Source organism: Peromyscus californicus, unplaced genomic scaffold (genome assembly GCF_007827085.1).
Source record: "Peromyscus californicus insignis strain IS unplaced genomic scaffold, ASM782708v3 Scaffold_2__1_contigs__length_46816999, whole genome shotgun sequence".
Taxonomy (NCBI): Eukaryota; Metazoa; Chordata; class Mammalia; order Rodentia; family Cricetidae; genus Peromyscus; species Peromyscus californicus.
Window position 1 is genome coordinate 32,763,207 of NW_026294540.1, and position 24,054 is coordinate 32,787,260.

General features: G+C 46.2%; 1 protein-coding gene across 1 annotated transcript in view; it reads left to right on the top strand.

Annotated features, from left to right (window-relative positions):
- Positions 1–24,054, top strand: part of Card11 (caspase recruitment domain family member 11) — a 75,521-nt gene that overhangs the window by 16,034 nt on the left and 35,433 nt on the right. Inside the window, exons 2-4 of the mRNA XM_052754193.1 lie at positions 5,081–5,214; positions 19,178–19,390; positions 23,175–23,312. Coding sequence (XP_052610153.1) covers positions 5,208–5,214; positions 19,178–19,390; positions 23,175–23,312 — 358 coding nt within the window. The 5' untranslated portion in view covers positions 5,081–5,207. The remainder of the gene's footprint in view (positions 1–5,080; positions 5,215–19,177; positions 19,391–23,174; positions 23,313–24,054) is intronic.

Here is a 24,054-nt window from a genome sequence, read left to right on the forward strand (position 1 = left end):
AATGAGTGCTCAAGAGGCAAATGATATCACTGGAGAGAGCAGCCGAGAAGGTCCCAGTCCAAAGCAAGGCAGCCAGGAGCAGCGGGCCAAAGCTGCAGCACGGTCAGCATAGGACTGTGGGCTAAATCCTCATTATCCAACAGTATGTTGATTGATGATGCCCTAATATGAATACATCAATAAGCTCTGTTTACAAACAAGCCACTCCCCACACTCAGCCTTCCCTCCGACATCTCATTATGTCATACCTGTCAGGGTTAGAGTGTCTGTGGTGCTTAGGTAAATGTTGTGCCTCGTAAGCCAAGTTTTATGCTGTGATTGTCTGGAGTGTGTGTGTGTGTGTGTGTGGTGTGTTTGGTGAAGTCAACAATGCCTCTTTTTTCCATCTATTTGGGGTTTTTTTTAATATCATTATTTTTTCTCATTCAGCTCTCAGGTTTGTCGATTGCCTGATAGTATCACTTCCCAGCTATGGGACACATCACATAACTGTTTTCGGTATTTCCCCTGGCATTCTGCATCTGGGCAGCCTTCCTGACTCTGCTGAAGTCTTGGCTGCTTTCCCCAATGAGACCCCTTGCCTCCCGAGCCCCCATCCCCCACCCCTTTTGCTTTATCCGTTCCTTCTGCTGGAGCAGATCCTTTAGGGGCTGCCTAAGAGAAGGCACACAGAAAGTAGAGTTTCTGACTTTCTGAAAGTATGTCAGTTTGTCCTACTTAGCATTAACTATCAACTTCACACAACCTAGAATCACCTTTTAAAAGAGAGCGTCAACTGAGTCTTTATCAGGTTGGTCTGTGGGAATGTCTGTGAGGGATTGTCTTGACTGCCTTAATAGATGTAGGAGGACTCAGCCCACCGTGGGTGGCAACATTCCCCAGTAGTCTTGAGCTATACAAGAAATGTGGTCAGGAGCCAGCCAGCAAGCAGCACTCCTCCATGGTTTCTTCTTCAGCTTCCTGCTTTAGGTCCTTCCCTGACCTGCCCTCAGGGATGAACTATGACCCAGAAGTGTAAACCAAACAAGCCCTCTCCTTCCCACACTGATTTGGACACGGCGTTTGTCACAGCAACAGACAGGAAACCAAGACATCCAACTTATTTTTTTCACATATGACAAATAGTTTGGGTGCTCAAAATTTAAAGATACTTTCCTTAAAAAACAGTGAAGCCCTTGCTCCACCATGTTTCAGCTTCCAGAACTGATATCTAGAGGTGTAACGTACCACACTTTCTTCCCATCAGCAGGGAATCTGGATTTTTCCTTCTGGGAGATTGTAGGATATTCTCTTAATTGCCAGTGATGAGAACTCTCAAAACAGCATAGCAAGGAACACATGCTCCACTGTGTTGCAGTAAACATTGTAGAGGCCCTTTAAGTCAGGAGGTTGATGCTCATACATTCTGAGAAATCTCAAGCCTTGTTCCTCGATACACTCATGCCTTGGTTTATTTTCCATCCTCAGGGGTTACTAAAATGGAGACATAACCTGTGTTCTCTCTCTGGGATTTGTGTTCATTGTTGGACCTTTGGCAATGACCTCGGTTTTCTTAGCTTCCTTCTTCAACTTTTTCTGAGACAGAGCTTCACTGTGTAGCATAGGCTGGTCTGTAACTCATGGTCCTCCCCTGCCTCAGCCTGCCCGGGCCTGGGATAACAAACCTGTCCTAAGGAAGCCTAGTCAAATAGTTGTTTGTTTTAAGGTTTTTCTCTGATTTAATTCATTGGTCCCTTTTTACAGTTGTTTTTACCAGTTTGTGTCTTGGGCTCTGTCTGATGTAGAGATTTTATATCAAGCCATCTTTGCTGCTCTCTCTGTTTATGCTTAGGTGGGAGGCAACAAAATACAAGTGTATGGATTTTGCCTGCGACCAGATGGCCTTCCCTGTGGACCACCCCAAATTGACCATCTGAGAACTTGGTTTAAGTCTGGCCTGAGCTTATATAGGAACATAGCCATTGCGAGGAATTTTGTGTGCATAATTTCTGGTCATAACCCTTTTAAAAAGTTAACCTTTTTACAACCAGTTCCAGAAACTGTATATTAGCTGAGTAAAATTAGAGAGACCTGGATCCACATTCTCTCCTCATACTGATGTAGCTAGTTTTTCTTTTCTTGGCACTGAGATGGCCAAGGTAACAATGTACCATCACTCCCCGAGTATTTCAGTTGTCTTTCTCAGTGCTGTGGACCAAACACCTGACAGGAAGTGACTCAAGGAATGCATGGCTTCTTTTGGCTCACAGTTCAGGTGATACAGTCCATCAGGACCAAGAAGCCACAATGGTGGAACAGCTCCTGAACATGACCACAGGAGGCTGCTTGTTCACATCTCTGTGGATCAGAATTGGGGGAGAGGAGGATGCCAGCTTTCACATCGATTTCTCCTTTTTCCTCTCTTTGTTTAGTACATGATTCCAGTGCATGAGATGGCACCCCACACACTCAGTGTGCTCTTCCTCCCCTCAGCTAATCCTCCTTGGGCTGCCCCCACAGATATGTGTAGAAGTGTGCACTCTAAAGTTCTGTGTGCTCCTCAGTCCAGTCATGTGACAGTTTAACGCTGACATACAAGGAACAGTCTATAAGTATTAGGGCTTGTTGCAGGAATCCTAGATGGTCTTATAATAAAAACCCAGAGCTAGATATTGTGGTAAATGCTGAAAGATCAGAGGAGACAAGCCACAGCCACGTCTCACCTCGCCAACTCCTCAGCTGAAAAGGGAAGATCCTGTCTCCACAAATCCTCAGACTGAATGAATGCCTTTGAGTCCTCAGCCAAAAGGCTCTTTAGTTCTTGTCTCCTCACGCCTTATATGCCTTTCTCCACTCAGCCATTTCACTTCCTATCTCAACCTTCCTAGTGCTGGGATTAATGGTGTGTGTGCTTCCCAAATACTGGGGTTAAAGATGTGTGCCACCACTGCCTGACTCGGTTTCTCTCTCAATCTCATGTAGTCCAGTGTGGCCTTGAACTCACAGAGATCCAGACTGATCTCTGCCTCCCAAGTCCTATGATTAAAGGTGTGTGCCACCACTGTCTGACCTCTGTGTTTAACTCTGTGGCTGGCTCTGTCCTCTGACCTTCAGGCAAGATTTATTTCTTAGATTACAAATATCACCACAAGGGATGACAACTTCCATCATTGAGTATGCCTAGAAGTCAATATCAAAAGCGATCAAGAAACCAATTTATCAAAACAGAGTCATAAAATTTCCCCCTGGCTTTGGGACCAAGCTCTCAAAAGTGATAATCAAACTTCCTACACCCAAACCAGAATTCCCAGCATCCCTGTTGGCAGCCCTGTGCCTCACTTTCCCCAATTGATATTGATAAGGCAGAAAGATAGAAAAGCAAGGAAGGATGGTCGTACGAAACCTGCAAACCTGTTTTCTCTTTCTTACAATTAAAACTTTCCTTATAACTAAAAATAAATTACTGAAAAACCTCTTCTGCAAATCTAAAAAGAAGCACGTGTACTTTAAAGGAAAGGTTCATGTAGGGCTAAGAACGGGGACCCATGTGTGAGCCCCAGACCCATGTAAACATCTGGGTATAGTGGTGTGTACTTGCAGTCTCAGTGCTGGGGATGGGGACCCATGTGGGAGCCCGGCATCCATGTAAACATCTGGGTATAGTGGTGTGTACCTGCAATCTCAGTGCTGGGGATGGGGACCCGTGTGAGCCCGGCACCCAATGTAAACATCTGGGTATAGTGGTGTGTACTTGCAATCTCAGTGCTGGGGATGGGGACCTGTGTGAGCCCGGCACCCATGTAAACATCTGAGTATAGTGGTCTGTGTTTGCAATCTCAGTGCTGGGAGGCAGAGACAGGCAGATCTCTGGGGCTCACTCTCAAGGCAATCAAGCCTAAGCCGTGAGACCCAGGCCACTGAAATATCCTACCTCAAAAAATAAGGAAGGCAGCTCCTAGGAAACAGTGCTCAAGGTTGATGTCTGGCCTCCACACTCACAGGCACACACACACAAGCACACATGAGCATATACATACACGTACACAAATGTGTGTAGAAGAGTGCCAATCCCTTTGCTCGCTGGCCTGTGGCTTCCTCAGCTCCCGTGAGACACTCTGTTCTCAGGTCACCTCTTCCCTCATCCCTCTTCCCTAGCCACAGCCCAAGGCAGCCATGTGTCTGCTTCTATCCCAGCGGCACAGCAGAGAGACCATGGAGGGACCAAGGAGATGTGTCCTCAAGAGATGCGTGGTCCTGCCACATCCTATAGCCAAAGACCTCTGACAGCTCATCCCAAGCTGCCAGACACTGGCAGGAACAGCTCCAGACATCTGGGAAGAAGCAATGTCACCAGTGATTAATGCTCGAGGCTCAAACTAAGCAAGCTCCTGATTATATCATAGTGTCTCATGGTTCTTGTCACTTGAAAGAAGAAAGGACATAGGGCAGTAGCCCAAGGCCCCCTGGGGTTCTAGGAAACTATCAGACCAGGCGTACATCCTCTCTTCACCTTTACTGGGTTTGAACCCTACCTTTCCTTTCCTCTTCTGGACCTATTTTCCCAGAAGGAAAGCTAAGCTAGTCCCTCAAAAAATAAAATAAAATAACCAGTCACCACTGGTCTCCCAGCATGACTGAGCCCAAGGTCAGCAATGCCCATGTCAGTCACCATGAGAAACACCACCTTTGGGAAATTACAGAGCGTGTGCACCATGGCAGGTTCCTGACCAAGTCTACAGTGGGCTGGAGGCCAAAGATGTAATTCATAGTGAAGGGAAGTCTTAGGGGCCAGAAGGAGGCCCCCTGGCCCAGGACCTATGAGTTTGTAGCCGCAGGTTGCTTGAACATCTACCACACAGGCTGCAAGTGACCCCAGAGCTCCCCCTGCCCATCTCTCCATCCCCTTAGGTCTCAGTGTGTGTGGCCACTGGCTTTCTCCAGCTAACCTCCTGCAGCTCGTGATGTGCTGCACCTAACACTGTCCCCTAGAGAGACGCGTCTGGGGTTCCATTTCCCAACAGAGAGCCTTTTAGATCCTTCAATGTTTTCCTTTCTCTCTGCCTCCACCCTTGCTCCAGCTTAACATTCCTCTTCTTTTCAGATTCTGGTCATATCCACTCCAGTTCCAACGGCAGACTGGCCCCAGAGAGGACACCACGCATCCAGAAAGTGTGACTCTCAGGTCTGCATAACAGTTCCCTGGCTCTTGTTGACAGAGCACCGACCATATGCCAGGTACTAGTCCATCTCTTCTATATCAAAAAACTAAGACGTGGAGTAATTAGCTGCTTTCTGGTTGCTTGGCAAAACGCCTGGCAAAATCGGTTTGAGAAACAAGGGGTTTATGGTGGCTCATTGCCGGAGGGCACAGTCCATCACAGCCGCTGAGGTCAGGAAGCAGAAAGAGATGCATGCTGGTCCTCAGCTCAATTTCCCTTCCTCTCTATTCAGTTAGGAACCCTAGCCCCGGGGATGCTGGGGATGTTAATGCCCACGTTTAGGGGGGCCTTCCCTCCTTAATTAGCCTCATCTAGACAGCCTCTCACAGGTGTTCCCAGGGATGTGTCTCCTAAGCCATTCTAGGTCCTGTCAAGATGACAGTCACTATCAGTCATCACACAGAGGTGACCTAAAACTTCACGTAGAAGAAAGTGAAAGCCCAAGTCTGGGCAGGAGAGACAGTTAAAGGAAAGCCCAGCATGCCTGGAGTGTGGTTTGTGATGAGGATGGCAGGAAGGGATCTACAGAAGCCTTTACAGGTCAAAATTGAGGAGCTTTGTCTTAGTTTTTATATGTGTGCTTTGATGTGGTGGTGTGCCCATGTATGTATCACTGCATATGCGTACGAATGCATGTGGAGGGCAGAGGGAGGACAGCCTTTATATCGGTTCTCAGTCACCTTTTCTTGAGACAGCATTCTCATTGGCCTGCAACTTTACCCCTTAATCTGGGCTGGTTAGCCTCAAGCTTCCTGGGATCCTCCTGCCTCTGCCTCTCACCTCCCAGATTACAGATGTGTGCTGCCACACCCAGATTTTTATATAGATTCTGGGGATCGCAGCTCAGGTCCCGATGCTTGCAAGGCAAGCACTTTACTGGCTGAGCCACCTCTCCAGTTCCCAGGATAGTTTTTTAAAGACAGATCTCTGTGCAGCCCAGGCTAATCTCACACTTGTGATTATCCAGTCTCAGCCTCCCCAGTGCTAAGATCGAAAGTCTGCCACCATGCCTGGCTAAGATCAGTAGTTGAATGTTTATTATGACAATGAGAAGAAGCCACAAGATAAAAACCGTGAATGAAAGAGGCTGGCGGCAGGCAGTGGTGGTGTGTTCTTTTAATCCCAGCATTTAGGAGGCAGACGCAGGCAGATCTCTGAATTCGAGGCCAGCCTGGTCTACAGAGCAAGTTCTAAGACAGCCAGAGCTACACAGAGAGACCTTGTCTCAAGAAAGAAAGGAAAAAAGAAAGAAAGGAAGGAAGGAAGGAGGGAGGGAGGGAGGGAGGGAGGGAGGGAGGAAAGAAAGAAAGAAAGAAAGAAAGAAAGAAAGAAAGAAAGAAAGAAAGAAAGAAAGAAAGAAAGAAAGAAAGAAAGAAAGAAGGAAAGGCCAGCAGAAGCCAGGCAGCTGTGCTGGGGTTTGTGTGATGGGAAATGGTCTTCCTGGAAAATACTTCCTTGGTGAAGATGACCACTGTGGACCAGGGTTAGACTTAACAGGAAGCCAGACTATGCGAAGGTTAAGTCAGGTTTGACAGAGCCCGGACTCAAGCAGGTTAGACACAAACCATCCATCTGCATAGGCTGTGAAAACCCAATCTCTGTGTATCAGAGGGAATCTGTGTATCAGAGGGAATCAGGATGCTTTCAAAGAAACTTAACACACTCCACTGGGCTGGTCCCAAGTGAGGAGGATGGGTCAGACCCAGTAACAGTATTTAGAGGGGAAAACAAACTCGAAATTGAGTCTGTGATGTGATTCTTTTGAGACTGACCCATAGTCCTTCTCTGTGAACTATTTTGTACATACTAAAAATGTATATGTAATATGCATACATGACAACAAAATAACATATGTGCTGTGTCACCAGCTGTGATCTGGAGCTTCATCAATGATGACCTCTGGATACCCTTCCAGGAGCACACCTGGCTGGCTCTTCCCCTCAGGAGGAGCCACCCTTCTGATTTTTCCCTGTTTGGGAGAAGAGAGTATTGAGATGGAACACAGGATCTCAGGCATGTTATACTGAGCCACACCCCAGCCCCTCACTGGAGGATTCTAGGCAGGGGCTCTACCACTGAGTCACACCCCAGCCCCTCACTGGGGGATTCTAGGCAGGTGCTCTACCACTGAGCCACACCCCAGCTCCTCACTGGGGGATTCTAGGCAAGTGCTCTGCCACTAATCCATACCCACAACCCCTTTTTAATTCTTTATTAAATTACCCAGGCTCACCCTGAACTAATTGTATAGCCCAGGCAGGTCTTTAACTTGTGGTTTCCATGCCTCAGACTCCTGAATAGCTAGGATCTCAGACATGACTCACCAAGCCTGGCTTAAATGGAGCGATTTCTGTGAAGGTTCAAACAGGATACCTGGAACACTATGCTGCTTCCGTAGGTTTTGTGATTTCCCTTCTGTGGGTCTCAGTATGCTACTAGGACACAGGCTTGTGGCTTTTTGTGTCTGTGACTGACTCTCACTGTGGAACTCTGAGCCCCTTCAGGGGGAGGAACCATGGCACTCACTGGATCTCACAAGCTGTTTGTCTTTCCTGAGCACCTCCTGATCCATGGTGACTGAGCTACATGTAACAGGGGACACTCGTGATGTGTCAGTTCCTGTGACACCACAGGTCTGTGACAACCTTGTCTCTGTGGCTGGAGGTCCCCATCATGTCTGCTTAAGTAAGGTTTCACCCTAGTCATTTCCTGTATGGCTGACTGCCCTGCCATGCACAGGGCACCTCAGGAAGAGTCTCTCTATGGCACTGGGCACCTTATCAATAGTTCCACACATGCTGTCTCTGAAGGGCAGGAAGCCATGCTTCTTAGACCCTTTCCTACTCAGCCCCCAAGATGTAAGCTCTCAGCACCTGGCTTGCAGCTCTCTGCCTAGCGGGTCTTTGCACAGAGTCACACACTTGCAGTTCAGGGGTTTGGGCTGTGCATCACAGAGGGCTGGCTTCCTGTGACTCAGGGTAATAAGGCACCCACTTACAGATGAACAGGCCCCGGGGCAAAGGAGGAGAAAATGGAGGAGACACGACTTCAGGTGGATTAAGTCAATGTCCCGACTTCATCTTTTTTGTTGTTGTGATTAAGTTCCCTGAGAAAAGGCAACTTAGGGTAGAAGGGTGTGTTTTAGCTCACAGTTCCAGCTCACAGTCCACCATTGCGGGGAAACCAAGGCTGGAACTCCAGGAAGCCGGTTACAACACATCTTCAGTCAAAACACAGAACAGCGGATGCTGCGTGTTTCATGTTCAGCTCATTTTCTCTCATGGTCCAGGACCTCACCCCAGGGAATGGTACTGCCCACAGCCAGCTGGATCTTCACTACAATCAGTCTGAGTAAGAAAAAATTCCCTCACAGGCATGTCCACAGGCCAACCTGTTCTAGACAATCCCTCATGAGACTCTCTTCCCACGTGATTCTGAAGTTGTATTCACAGCTGAAACCAACCATCATAGTCAATGACCATGGAGAAACTGAGAGCAGGGAGGGGTGGACAGAGGTCGGTCATTGGGTACCAAGTTCCTGTTAGACAGGAACAAGATGTTCTAGCATGCTATCACACAGTTGAATGACTGTGGAGAACTGTTCTGTGTCTCAGAAGGCCGAAGAGTGGCTTGGGGGATATCTCAGTGGCTAAAGCATTTGATGCATAAACACGAGGACTTGAGATCAGATCTCCAGCACCCATGTGTTAGATAGGTGTGGTGGCCCATTTATAATCCCAGCACTCAGGAAGCAGAGGCAAGGGATCCCAGGGACAAGCTGGACAAGCCCTGGGTTGAGAATATATATATGGTGGAGAATAATTGAGAAAGACACTTGACATCAACTGGCTTGCACATGTACACACATGTGCAAATATACACAAACACATATACTCACATCACAGACATGCACACATACACACACAAAATACAGTTTAAAAGTCTGTGATGTGGCCGGGCGGTGGTGGCGCACGCCTTTAATCCCAGCACTCGGGAGGCAGAGGCAGGCGGATCTCTGTGAGTTCGAGGCCAGCCTGGTCTTCAAAGCGAGTACCAGGAAAGGCGCAAAGCTACACAGAGAAACCCTGTCTCGAAAAACCAAAAAAAAAAAAAAAAAAAAAAAAAAAAAAAAAAAAAAGTCTGTGATGTGATGTTGTTGTCTATGCGACAACACCATATTATATGTGAACTGAATCCATGATTTCTATCCACTTCAATCCAGTTTTGGCTCATCATAGAAAATGCATATTTTTACTCAAGCCTCTGATTGTATGGGAAAAGTCCCATAAATTCAGTAAATCAGTTTACTAGGGAGGCCAGTGAAGGACTCCAGCAAGGACCAGACACTGCACACGATGACCAGAAATGATGCATGTCTGAGGCTCATAGGGAAAGGACCAAAGTCTTACATCAGAAGAGATGACCCCAGCCACCCCCATATCATGGGACCTGTGTCTCCCTGAGGCCTCATTGCACTGACTCTTCCTCTGCTCACTCGCCCCTTCTCTACCCCCAGAGCTGCAACATCCCTGGGCTTCTGCTTTTCCATGGTCCAGCTGGAGGCTGCGTAATTACTTCAGTGCCATCTTCTGGTCCAGTTCCCTACACACACACACACACACACACACACACACACACACACACACACACAGCCTCTCCTTGGCCACATATACAAAACTCAGGGTCTGGAAATTTGTGTGTGCAATCTTCCTTAAGCCAGTGAATAACCAGGGGGATTTATCTGGCATTAACAAGGTTTTGGGGCAGTGGCTTTCAGAGAAGACATGGTTGAGAGTAGATACTAAAAAACCAACCCTCCCTGGATTTTTGTCTTTGTTAACTTTTCACAAGTGTGGAGAAATGAAATGGCGCATCCTTGACTGACCAACAGGTTGGAGAAGAAATCTCCAAGTTAGTTGCATCAGTGAAAACACAGCATCCTAGAAAATGCGAGATGCAGCCAAAGCAGAGCTCTGAGGAAGAATTGTAGCTCTGCATGCCTGCACTCAAAGGGAATAAAATCCCATATTAGTGAGTGATAAAGACAAGAACTGAGACAAATAGGTGTGAGATGGACAAGGAGTGGAGAATGCCAGTGGGTCCTAGAGTCGGGACTCGGAATGATTGGGTTTTGGTGGTGGTGGTGGTGGTGGTGGTGGTGGTGGTGGTGGTGGTGGTGCTGGTGCTGGTGCTGGTGGTGCTGGTGGTTGTGCTGGTGGTACTGGTGGTGGTTGGTTGGTTGGTTGATGTGTGTGTGTGTGTGTGTGTGTGTGTGTGTGTGTGTGTGTGTGTTTGCATGCACAAATGTTTTCAGGTGCATGTATAGGACGACTTCCTTTTTCATCCTCAAGGATGCTATCCACCTCCTTTGAGACAAGGTCTGTCACCGAACCTGGAGCTCACCACTTCAGCCCTAGGGATCTTCCTATCTCCACCTCCCCAGCGCTGGGATTACAGCCCACACCTCTGATTTTTAGTGGGTTCTGGGAATCGAACTCAGATCCTCATGCTTGTGCAACAAGCACTTTACCTTCTGAGCCATCCCACCAGCCCTTGGAATGGCTGTCTCGACAAACATTCAGCTACACTGAAAAAAGGAAGAAACAAAAAGATGACTCTGGTGATCAGAATCAGAACTAGAAGGGGTATTATAGCTGACTTTACAGAGATCAAAAAGACTGGGGTGGAAGCCATGAGCAACTGTCACCAACAAATAGCATACCTTGAGCAAATTCCTAGAATGACACAGATGACCATAACTAGCTCAAGAAATACAGAGCATGTAAACTGACCCATGGCAAAGAGTGATCCCATCAAAATCTCAATGGGTCGGGGGAAATGGCTCCATCAGGAAAGTGCTTGGCATGCTTGTGTGAGGACCTGAGTTTGATACCCAGAAGCCATATTTAAAAAAAAAAAGCTAAGAAGCTGTGCAGTGACACACACCTGTAATCTGAGAGCTGGGAGACAGACACCTCTGGTGCTTGCTGGCTAGCCATACTAGCTCACTGGAAGGTTCCCAGCCAGTGAGAGACCCTGTCTCATAATAAGATGGACAGTACCTGAGGAACAATGCCTAAGGCTGACCTCTGGCTTCCACACATGTACACGCACGCACACACACACAAATGACCCCAACGCACAGAGAGAGGCCCATGCTCACACGCTGTAAGCTTGACTGAGCAAGTGAAATTTTAATACTGATTCTACAAAAACTCTTTCAAAAAGTTGAACGAGAGAGAATACTTCCTAAGACATTCCTATCAGGCTAGAATGATCCTGAACTCAGAACCAGACATCACAGGGAAAGGAAACCATAGATAAATAACTCTTATGAATACAGATGCAGAATCCTTTCTATTTTAAACCTAGGAAATTGAATCAAATAATGTGTGTGTGTGTGTGTGTGTGTGTGTGAGAGAGAGAGAGAGAGAGAGAGAGAGAGAGAGAGAGAGAGAGAGAGAGAGAGAGAGAGTAAATGGAATTCATCCTTGGGGTACAAGGTTTAGTTAACATCTGAAAATCAGTTCATGGAACCCACCACACTGATAGAATCTTAAAAGCCACATGATCATCTCTATAGATGCAGTAAAGTCTGATTTAACAAAACCAGAGTCGATGAGCCATTGATGACAGTGATGGTCATGATGCAAGCCAGGAGTGTGAGGGAACTTCCTGAATCTAATAGATGACATCTATGAGAGAAGAGGGAGGGAGAAACACAGAGAGAGAGAGAGAGAGAGAGAGAGAGAGAGAGAGAGAGAGAGAGAGAGAGAGAGAGAGGGAGAGGGAGAGGGAGAGGGAGAGGGAGAGGGAGAGAGAGAATCGTGTTCAACGGTAAAGTTGGGGTGCTTTGTCCCTAAGATCAGGAACAACACAAGAGGGTCCACATTCTTCCACTTTTGTGTACTTAGGTGCTAGGCATAGCAATTAGGTATGAAGGAAAAATAAAAGACAAAAGAGCTTGTGGGAGAGTCCAGGGGTACAGTTCTTAACTAGAATTCCCCAGTGAAGGGCTGGGGTGTGACTCAGTGGTAGAGCACCTGTCTAGAATCCCCCAGTGAGGGGCTGGGGTGTGACTCAGTGGTAGAGCACCTGCCTAGAATCCCCCAGTGAGGGGCTGGAGTGTGGCTCAGTGGTAGAGCACCTGCCTAGAATCCCCCAGTGAGGGGCTGGGGTGTGGCTCAGTGGTAGAGCACCTGCCTAGAATCCCCCAGTGAGGGGCTGGGGTGTGGCTCAGTGGTAGAGCACCTGCCTAGAATCCCCCAGTGAGGGGCTGGAGACACGTCTCAGTGGTAGAGTTCTTACCTAGAAAACTCAAGGCCCTGGGTTCAATCCTCAGCACCACAAAACCATATCCATTAGCATGTGCTCATACACACACACACACACACACACACACACACACACACACACACACACAAATGCATCCAGATTGGAAAGGCTTAAGTAAAATTATCTGATATGACATAATCTTACACATAGATAATCATAAAGCCCCTACTAAAGACCTACTCAAACCAATAAATGATTCCAAATGGCATGGGCTTCCCAAAAGCTGGAGCACCATGCTCCGAGTTGTGCCACTCTGGAGACCATGTCTTTACATACAGACCTTTGGGTGGCATTCAACACCCACACTGTAACACTTCCTGCAAACTCTAAAGTGTTACTGGACAAAATTAACGATTTAAAGTCAACACATGAAAATCAATTGTGTATTTGTACACCCTCAATGAACATTCCTCAAATGAAGTTAAGAAAGTAAAGCCCATTTATAATCATTGAAGAAATAAAAGTGAGTAAGAATAAATTTATCAAAAGAAATGCGAGGTTTATTTGCTGTATTAGTGAGGTTTCTGACGTTGTAATGAAATTCCCTGATACATGATGCTTAGGAGGTAATAGGAGGTCACAGTCCTGAAGAGTCAAGTGTGTAATCAGGTGGCACACTGGTTTTGAATGTGAGGACAATATGTCATGATGAAAGAGAATGTCAAGTCAGAAAGGACAGAGAAAGAAAGAAGGAGGGAGAGAGACAGAAAGGGAGATGGAGGAGAGGAAGAGATGGATGATTTTCCACATCCCTTTTATCCTATGTCCCTAGTGACAGACCTTTGGATGATAGTTGACATCCAAACTGTATCATACACTACCAATTATAAACCATTGCTGAAAAAATTGAAGAAGAGGTAGATACAGGGAAAGGCATCCCATGTTCATGGATGAGGGGCTCGGTCTTGTTGGACAGCAGCGGTGCCCATGTTCGTGGATGAGGGACTCGGTCTTGTTGGACAGCAGCAGTGCCCATGTTCGTGGATGAGGAACTCGATCTTGTTGGACAGCAGCGGTGTCCAGGTTGCTCTTCATGTTCAGTGGGTTCACTATCAGAATGCCAGCTAGCTTTTTTGCAGAGTTTGACAGGCAAGGGCCTGGGGAGATGGCTCAGTTCCACACAAGTCAATTCCCATCACACACATAAAAAGCCAGGCACGCCGGGTGGTGGTGGCGCACACCTTTAATCCCAGCACTCGGGAGGCAGAGGCAGGCGGATCTCTGTGAGTTCAAGGCCAGCCTGGGCTACTACAGAGTGAGTTCCAGGAAAGGTGCAAAGCTACACAGAGAAACCCTGCCTGGAAAAAAAAAAAGCCAGGCACAGCGGTGCACATCTGTAACACCAGCACTGGGGCAGGGGAGGGGGGTGCAGAAGCAGGAGAATTCCTGGAGCTCACTGGCCAAACAGCCTAGCCAAATTGATAAGCTTTGGGTTTAGCAAGAGACTCTGTTCCAAAAACTAAGTGGAGAGTGATTGATAAAGATACCAAACATCAGCTTCAGGCCCCACATGTACATGCACACACACATGCATACACACAACACACATATCCAAAGAAACTAACTAATGGATCCTAAAACTGTAAGGGGGCACCTAATAGCCAAAGCTATGTTTTTTAAAAAAGAAAGTATTGGCTGGGCAGCAGTGGTGCACGCCTTTAATCCCAGCACTTGGGAGGCAGAGCCAGATGGATCTCTGTGAGTTAGAGGCCAGCCTGGGCTAGAGTGAAATCCAGCACAGGCACCAAAAACTACACAGAGAAACTTTGTCTCAAAAAAAAGAAAAGAAAGAAAGTATTGAAAAACTATTTCACAAAGCCAATGCCTACTACCAATCTACATGAACCTAGATGGTGTAATTCTGGTATGAAAATATAGATCAATGGTATTAAGAGTCCAGGAACAAACACTGGCATTAACCAGCTGATTTTCAGAGTATCAAGGTCATTCAGTGAGGGAAGATTAGAATTTTCACCAAATTATTCTTGGACAACTAGGTGTCTACACATGTAGTCATACACACATACTCAAAATTAGAGTTTTCTTCTAGAAGAAAGAGGAGGAGGAGGGAAGGAAGGAAGGAAGGAAGGAAGGAAGGAAGGAAGGAAGGGAGGGAGGGAGGGAGGGAGGGAGGGAGGGAAAGAAAAATGCAGTTAAATCTTTTTGTTGCTTGAATGTGAAATGTCCCACATAGGGCTCATGGGTTTAGACACGTGGCTCCAGCTGGTGATGCTGTTTGGGAAGGCTGTAGAACATTTAGAAAGAGAAGCCTTGACAGAAGAAGTGGGTAACTGCAGGCCGGTCTTGAGGCTTTAGTCTGGACTCGATTCCTGTTCATTCTTTCCTTCCTGACTATGGATACAATGTGACCAGCCGGCCTCTGCTTCTTCCACCATGCCTCCCCACCATGATGGAACGATCCCCTCCAATGTGAATCAGAACAAACCCTTTCCCCCTCAAGGTGATGGTCAGAGTATTTATCACAACATCAGGAACAGGTCCTTAACTCACACCACAAACAAAACTTAATGAGATGGATCATAAGCCTTGACTTAACAAAAAAAGTAAGTCTTTATTGCTTTGCTATTAGACAGTAGCTGCTTTATGAATGCTGAAGTACAAATGAAAATGTTTAACAAACTGGACTACATCTGAATTTAAAAGTTATGAGCAAATAAAGGCATATGCCACCATGCCTGTCAACCTGAGTTCTATCTCAGGGACCCACATGGTGGAAATAGAACCCACTCCCCCATGTTATTCTCTGACCTCCACATGCATGCCCTGGTATGCACTCACCCACATACATATGCACACACACACACACACACACACACACACACACACACACACACACACAATTTTACAAAAGAATTGAAAGTATATACAACAAACACTGTCTTATTAGATAATTGAGAAGATAATTGACAGAACAGGAGAAAATACTTGCCAGTCGGATATCTGATGACAGTCTTGCACACAGGGTTCATGATGAACCCCTGCAACTCAGTAATGAACAGAAAGAAACTCAATTTTAGAGTAGTTTAAGGAGCTGAACAGATATTCCTCTACACAAATGGCCCATACACATGTGAAAAGGCATTCCGCACCATTAGTCATTAGGAAAATGCAAATCAAAACCACAATGAGATGCTATTTCACAACCTGGGGGGTGGGGTGGGGGATCAGCTATCACAGAGAAGTCAGAAAGAGCTGATGGTGTTATCAGGAATATAGAGAGGTCAGGGTTCTCAGGTGTCACCAGTACCAATGAGAAATGGCACCCATTGCTTTGCAATTCACTGCGGCAGGTACTCAAAATGTAACACAAACATTCCTGTGCCTGAGGAGATGGCTTAGTTGGTAAGGGTCCTTGCTGTGAAAACGTATGAACCTGAGTTCAAATTCCTAGCATGAGTCTAGAAAGCCAGGTGTGGCGGTGCTGTGGAGGTGGAGACAGCAAGCTCACTCCGCCTTGCTGACCACCAGTCTACCTCCAGGGTCAGTGAGAGAACCTGTCCCAAAGCAATAGAGCAGGGAGTGACAAAGTGGGGCACCAACATCCTCCTCTGGCCTCCACAAGTGTGCATGTGTGTGTGTATGTGTACCTACACACATGCATATATGACAGACACACACACACACAATTTTTTTAAAACATGAAATTTCCATGCAGCTTAGAGTTTCCAGTTCTCTGTATCTACTCAAAGGAATAAAAAGCATATATCCACACAAAATCCTATCCATGCATATCCTGAGCAGTACTGTTCATCAAATTATTCAAGAAGGTAGAAAGAACTAAACATCCATCAGTCATGAAGAGTCAAACAAACTGTCAACCCAACACAAGGAACAATTATTCGACAATGCATGTGTGTTCATCTGTGGGGTGCGCCTGTGTGCACAGGACGACTCTAGTGTCATGTTCAGGTTCTGTTCACCTTGGGTTTTTTGAGACAGGGTCTCTCACTGGTCTGGAACTCACTAAGTAGTCAAGGCTGGCTGTCCAGTGAGCCTCGGGGATTCATTGTCTTTGCCTCCTCAGAGCTGGGATTGTGAGTGTGCACCACTATGCCCAGTTTTTATGCAGGTTCTGGAGATCAAACTCAGAGCCTCCTTTGACTCCCCCAGTCTTGATTGACAGTTTGGGGAGGAAGTGCCTACATGATGTCTTAAGTGGACGAACAGAGTCACAGCAGGCTGGAATTCCTATGAGTCTGTTGTACAGAAAAGGAAAATTTGTATGTGTTGACAGTTTTAATTATGGCCACAGTGTAGAATCACCTGAGATCTCAATGAGGGATTGTCTAGATCAACTTGACCTGTGGACATATCTAAAGGGAAAGTGTTTAGATCACATTAATTGCTGTGGGAAGAGCCATTCCCTAGGCTTGGGTTTTGAACTGCCTTAGAGGAGACAAAGTGAGCTGAGCCCTCACATGCATGCATTCAGCTCTCTGCTCTGGACTGTGGATGTGATATGATCAGCTGCTTCAACTTCCTGCTTTGTCTTCCCTGAAATGATGGACTGTGAGCCGGAATCCTGAGCTAACATAAACCTTTCTCCCCTAAGTTGTTGTCTTGTCAGGGTATTTTGTCAGAGCCAGAGAAACAAAACTGGGAAGCTCTGGAAACAGAAAGTACATTAGTTGTTGGAGATGTAGGAGTTGGAGGAAAATGAATGGCTGGGGTTTCTTTTTGAAATAATGAAAATGTTTTCAATTGATTGTGGTGATGGTCACACAGTACCATTGAACTATACACATTAAAAAGATTAGTCACATGGCACATGAATTCTAGCTCAATAAAGAAAGCTGTTTTGAAAGGAAGGGGGGAGTCAGGGAGGAAGGAAGAGAAGGAAGGAGGGCAGATTGATACTTGCTTCAAAATGATAGAACTTTGAAAATAGTATGGAAAAAAAAGCTGTCCACAAAAGATAACATATTTTCAATCTGTGCATAGGTAAAACCACAGAAAGCAGGCTTGTGGTTGCAGATAAGGACACTCCAGAAGTTAAGAGTGAATGCTAATGGGGGCTAGGGAGATAGCTCAGTGGAGAGTTTGCTGCATAAACATAAGGACCTGAGTTCAGATTCTGACACTCATGCAAGAAGCCAGTCAGGATACGCACACCTGTAACCCCAGTGAACAGGGGCAGAGACAGGAGGATCGCTAGGGTTTGATGGATGCCAGCCCAGTTCCAGGTCCAGTGAGAAACCCTGTCTCAGGCTCAGTGAGAGACCCTGTCTCAGGCTCAGTGAGAGACCCTGTCTCAGGCTCAGTGAGAGACCCTGTCTCAGGCCCAGTGAGAGACCCTGTCTCAGGCTCAGTGAGAGACCCTGTCTCAGGCTCAGTGAGAGACCTTGTCTCAGGCCCAGTGAGAGACCCTGTCTCAGGCTCAGTGAGAGACCCTGTCTCAGGCTCAGTGAGAGACCTTGTCTCAGGCCCAGTGAGAGACCTTGTCTCAGGCTCAGTGAGAGACCCTGTCTCAGGCCCAGTGAGAGACCTTGTCTCAGGCCCAGTGAGAGACCCTGTCTCAGGCTCAGTGAGAGACCTTGTCTCAGGCTCAGTGAGAGACCCTGTCTCATGCTCAGTGAGAGACCCTGTCTCAGACTCAGTGAGAGACCCTGTCCCAAAGAAGCAAAGTAGAGATGATCAGGACACCTGATGTTCTCTAGCCTCTATTTGTGCACACAGGTGCACATACCCGCATATATGCATGTGAACACGCACCATGCGTACATAACACACACAAAAAAACATGAATCATCATCTAAAGAAATATTTTCTTCAAAAGAGTAACCACTAATAGGTATGAGGTTTCTTTTAGAAAAGACAAAAGTACCCTAAAAATATTAGGCCATTGTGATCAACGAACATCATAGTATATTTAAAAGGCGTTTAGGCTGGAGACACAGCTCAGCCACTAAGGGCGCTTACTGCTCTTGCAGAGGACCCAGATTCACTTCCAAGTGCCAAAATTGGCAGTTCACAACCACCTATAATTCCAGTTCCAGGGAATCTGGCATCCTCTTCTGGCCTTCATGAGCACAAAGTGCACCTAAACTCTCACAGGCACACACAAATAATAAATAAATATTTTAAGTCATTAAATTAAAAGGAACAATTTTATGGTACTTGAGTTATATCTCAATAGAGCTACATTTAAAAAATGAACTAATTAGATCCATATATACTCACCTAAATTAACCTCAAAAAAATGTAGAGGAAAGAAAGCAACATCAAAAGAGATACAGAGAGTATGGTATTGTTTGGGTGGAATTTGAAAGCAAATGGCATTTTATAAATATTGTTTGGAGAAAGATATATTCTTAGTAAGACAAAAACCTGCATGGGAAGAGCATACCCCAATGACAGGACTTCTGTCTCCCTCTAAACCATCCTTTAAAAATGTTACAGCTCATCTTTCTATTGTTTTGTGTTTAGTGTGTAAGAAAATTTATACTTGTATTTATGTCCCCATCTTCTTCTCCCTTGGATAAAAGGCAATATGTCCTATTCACTTTTCTCTGCTATACTTTTTTTTAGTCTGGCAATATGTTCCAGCCATCACTCCTGAGCGTTTTACAGCATTGTTCCATAGAGGCTTTTTTATTAACCTTGTTGGGGTTTATACCTCACAGGAGGAGGGCCAGCTATGGATGACTACATGGAGACGCTGAAGGATGAAGAGGATGCCCTGTGGGAGAATGTGGAATGCAACCGACACATGCTGAGCCGCTACATCAACCCTGCCAAGCTCACCCCCTACCTTCGACAGTGCAAGGTCATCGATGAGCAAGATGAAGATGAGGTGCTCAATGCACCCATGCTCCCATCCAAGATCAACCGGGCAGGTAACCGTGGGAAGGAAAATTAGTGCACTACACATGGTCAGTCAAGGGACTGCCTCTGGTTTAGCTGGATCAAGATGGGGCTCATCTAGATGAGGGATTTCATTCTGGGGTTTAGAGATGTTGTGTTACTCAACTTTGTCTAGTGAGGCTTGAATGTCTACTCACCCCAGCTAGGCACTAAGGACAAACCAAGGACACAACTCCACCCAAGTCTGTCTCAGGAAACCAATAAGTTATTTATCAAGGTTACTTAAAGGAGCATGAGTGAGATGGTGTTACTTATGAGAATGTAGGTGAAGGGTTCATTAGAGGAGCATGGGGGGGTCCCTTGCAAGATTATGGGTGAGAGGTTGCTTATGTGGGGAAAAGGGTCCTTACAGTGTGATGGGTCCCTCACAGGAGCATGGGTGACTCTGCCAGCTTCAGCACAGAAGTTCCACCCCAAGGCAATGGCAGACTCTGCAAAGCCGCATCCCTCGAGCTTCCTGTATAATTTGCAGGCTGCTCCACTGAAGAGTCTCCTCTCCCCAGCTTTTGTATTGCCTGTGAAACCTCTGGGAGGGGGCTTGAGAATCTCCTGAACTTCATGATACCCAAGTCTTGGCACTTCCTTGCCTGAGCATCCCTGGTCCTCCCTCCAGGTTGGAATGTTACACCTGGAAGAAACAACATGAGTAGACCACTCCCTGCCCTGTCTAAGTGTGATGTGTGCAGAACTCAGAATCCATGAGCTTGAAGGGGAGAGCACGTGTTTTGCTTTTACAAACCTACACTGACATTTAGCATTGCCTTACATTATGAATGTCAGCAGGCAACAGATGACACTACTGATTAGTAACACCTGTGACTTTGTCAACAGTAAAAACAATAGCGAGGTCTGTATCATACCACAGCTCTGCAGATTCCCTCATGCACTGTTTTCACTAATCCCTGCCTAGAACTTACAACAGTCATTAGACCTGTCTAAAGAACTTGTAGTTTAATGCATTAATCAAGAAAGTCATTTAGTAACAAATCACAAATTTCTTTGGTATTTGAGAGTTGTATTTTATTATAATTGGGTTCCTCTGAGGTCTGGTGTATGTAATATTTTTAAAATGCTATTTTGCTGGAAGATGTAGCTATATGGTAGAGCACCTGCCTAGAATCACCCAGTAAGGGCTGGGGGTGTGGCTCAGTGGTAGAGCACCTGCCTAGAATCCCCAGTGAGGGGCTGGGGGTGTGGTTCAATGGTAGAGTGTTTGCCTAGTATGCACAAGGCCCTGGTTTCCATCTCCAGCACCACAAAAATATATATTATATGTTGTTCTGAGAAGAAATCCACAGGCTTTCTCATGGTTCATAAGACTTGCTCAACTTTATTGTGCTTTCTCATGTACCCATGTTTGTGTGCTCATCTCTGTATTGAACACTGGGTCACACTACACAATGTTTTTCTTTCTGTGGATCACAGTTGGAAGGGTTTAGAAATCCCCATCCCACAGCAGGGCTGATGACAAGTGGTCGGCATGCTTCCACTGTCTCCTGTATCCATGGAAGCCAGCCTTAATTAAGCACAGCATGCTTTCCCACTGAGCTTGGATGCCACTTTGGAATCCTTTTCAACACAGTGCTCCAGGCAGCTTCAACCAAACAGTCAAGACTGACACACAATGAAATTGATACTTTCTGTCCCAGGGAAATGGTAGAGTGTTAGGAACCTCGAGGGAAGTGATATTTGAAATATTTAAAGAAAGACCATGAAGTACAAACAATAAAAGAAATCAGTGGTGTCTTCTCCACTGTTTTTGTTGATATAACAAAAACCTGAAGCAGAACAGTTTATAAAGAAAAAAAAGTGCGTTTAGCTCAGTTTCAGCACAGCTCTGGTGAAAGATCTCTTATTCATGTCATATGATAGTAGGGACATGTGGGTGAGGAAAAGATGACTCTAGGAGTATAGCCCTGAATAGCTCTAGGATCCTCCACTGGGCCCCAACTCTTAAAGGTCCCACCACCAGAATTCTCCAGAATTCAGGACCAAGTTCCCGGTACATGAATCTCTAAGAGAATCCAAACCAAACCAAGTAGGATAAATGCTAGAAACTGCTGGAAGGATTCCACATAAAAATGTCTCCAGGACGTGTAAGATTCCCAAAGAACAGACCCCTGCCCCTTTCCTGCGACTTTTTCTCATTGCTATAACAAAATGCCTGACAAAAGGCAACTTAAGGGAGAAAAAAGTTTGGTTGGTTGGTTGGTTGGTTGGTTGGTTTGTTTTGGCTCACAGTCAGAGGTGACTCAATCCATCATGGCTGGTCACATTGCATCTACACACAGGAAGCCAAGCATAAACAAGAAATGGGGCAGGGCTATAAAACCTCAAGGCCCTCCTTCAGTGATTGACTTCCTTCAGCAAGACTCCACCTCCTAAAGGGTTCACAATCTTCCCAAACAGCTCCACCAGCTGGGGACCAAGTGTTCAGACATGCAAGCCTTTGGAAGACAATGCAAGTTCAACCCACAGCATGCAAATACTTGTCTTCCATGCTCTGAACCTTGGGGAACCAGTCTATGTGATGCCATAGACTCCCAATCTTCTCCAATCACAGGAGAACTGGTGACTGGATGTTTGGGTGGTTTTTTGTTTTACTTTGTGGGGTTTGATTTTTGCCTTTTTGTGGTACTTGGGGATCAAACCCAGGGTCTTGCACAAGTGAAGCAATTGCTCTACCACTGAACTACATGCCAGACCCTTCATGGTTTTTATATGGTTCATGGTTCCTAGCACTAGTAGATTGGGAATGTCTTTGAAACTAATGGTTTATGGCTCTCTCTGGCAATAAAGCCATCTATCCAGGTTTTGTCGATTTATTGACACACTGAACACTCATGGATTCTGCCCAGCGCCTAGCTCTTCAGTTTCCATTGTCCAGACTCCATGATATAACTGAGGAATGAGAGAGTGTGATGAGACTTTGGGGGACTGTGCTTTAATCCTACTGCTGGGGAGGTGGAGATAGACTAACTCTCACTAGCCAGCCAGCCTAGCCTGCTTGGTACACTGTAGGTCATCAAAACGCCATGAATCAAAAGGGAGAGTATCTGAGAGAGTCACTGTCCTCCCCCATTATATGGTTATATCATTTAAACACTTTTATATAAAACATTTATATGACACCTCCCAAGGCTTAAGATCTTTGAGAAAGAGGGAGCAGAAAAAATATAAAAGCCAGAGGTAGTGGATGTCTGTAAGGAAAAAAAAAAAAACAGAACAGTAGCTGTCAGACAAGACAGGGACATTGCACACACGAATTCACAATAGCTATGACTGCATGTACAAGACCTGCACAAGACAGAGCCAGCCAAAATGGCCCAGGACACCAGAGGTACTCTCTAGGAGTATAGCCCTGAGTGACTCTAGGTAGGAGAGGGTCTCATGGGGTCTCAACCCCAGCTGAGGAGCTGTTGGCAGTTGGTATTTTTCTGGGAGAGGGAGAGTCAATTTTCTTCAAGGAGATGGGAGGTGGAGACAGGAGAATTCCTGGAAGCTAACAGACCAGCTAGCCTGGAAAAAAGTGACTCTGTCTCAAGTAAGGTGTAAGGCAAGGACTAACACCTGAAGGTTTCTTCTGACACACACACACACACACACACACACACACACACACACACACACACACACACAAATATGGTAAGACTGTCTTCTTAGAGATGTTAAGGGTTACAAGTTTAGGATGAGACACGGAGACTGGCATCCAATCAAATACGTCCTCATAGTTTGAATTGACCGCCCCCCCCCCAGGCCGCCTGCTGGACATTCTTCACACCAAGGGACAAAGGGGCTATGTGGTCTTCCTGGAGAGTCTAGAGTTTTACTACCCAGAACTTTACAAGCTGGTGACTGGGAAGGAGCCTACCCGGAGATTCTCCACCATTGTGGGTAAGTGGCTTTGCTACCAGGGGCATGGGGACTCCAATGGGAGTGTGTGTGTGTGTGTGTGTGTGTGTGTGTGTGTGTGTGTGTGTGTGTGCATGTGTGTGTGTGCATACTGGATAGTGTGCATACTGGACTCTTAGGCTACCCATCACTTTCTTTAACTTATGTCATAAGATAGGTAATGGGGACACACTGAAGCCAGGGCTAAGAGAACTGGATACTCATTAATAACCCCCCCCCCCAAACAATGCTGGAGTCACCGCACAAGTTCATTCTACCTACGGAATCTTCCTTCCTGGGAGATCCTGAATCAGTTTACTCTATCTTGTGGCCAGACCCCCAAGATCCCATCAGCTCCCTTTCCCCATCCGAGACCTGCTGTGGTGGTCTTACAGCTCTCCTGATGTCTCCTTTGTCAGCTTGGACCCGAGACATGGGCCTTTAGTGTGACCACAAGGTCCCTACATACTACATGCTCCAGTTCTTACAGCATACTCTCTGCCCCTCCACTCCCTCTCCCTCTCTCCTTCCCTCCCTCTCTTTCTAAAATTGTTCCTCTGCCTCCCCCCATGGTTCACTCTCATGATCAACATGCCTATACTGTGTGGAATCCTCACGGTCATATTGTTGTTACCATTTGATTTTTTTTTTAAACATTGGTCTTTCTTATCATACAGTAAGATCTACTACAGCCAAGGCCTGTTTGGCTTACCTTGAATCCCCACTGCCTAACAGGAACTAAGAG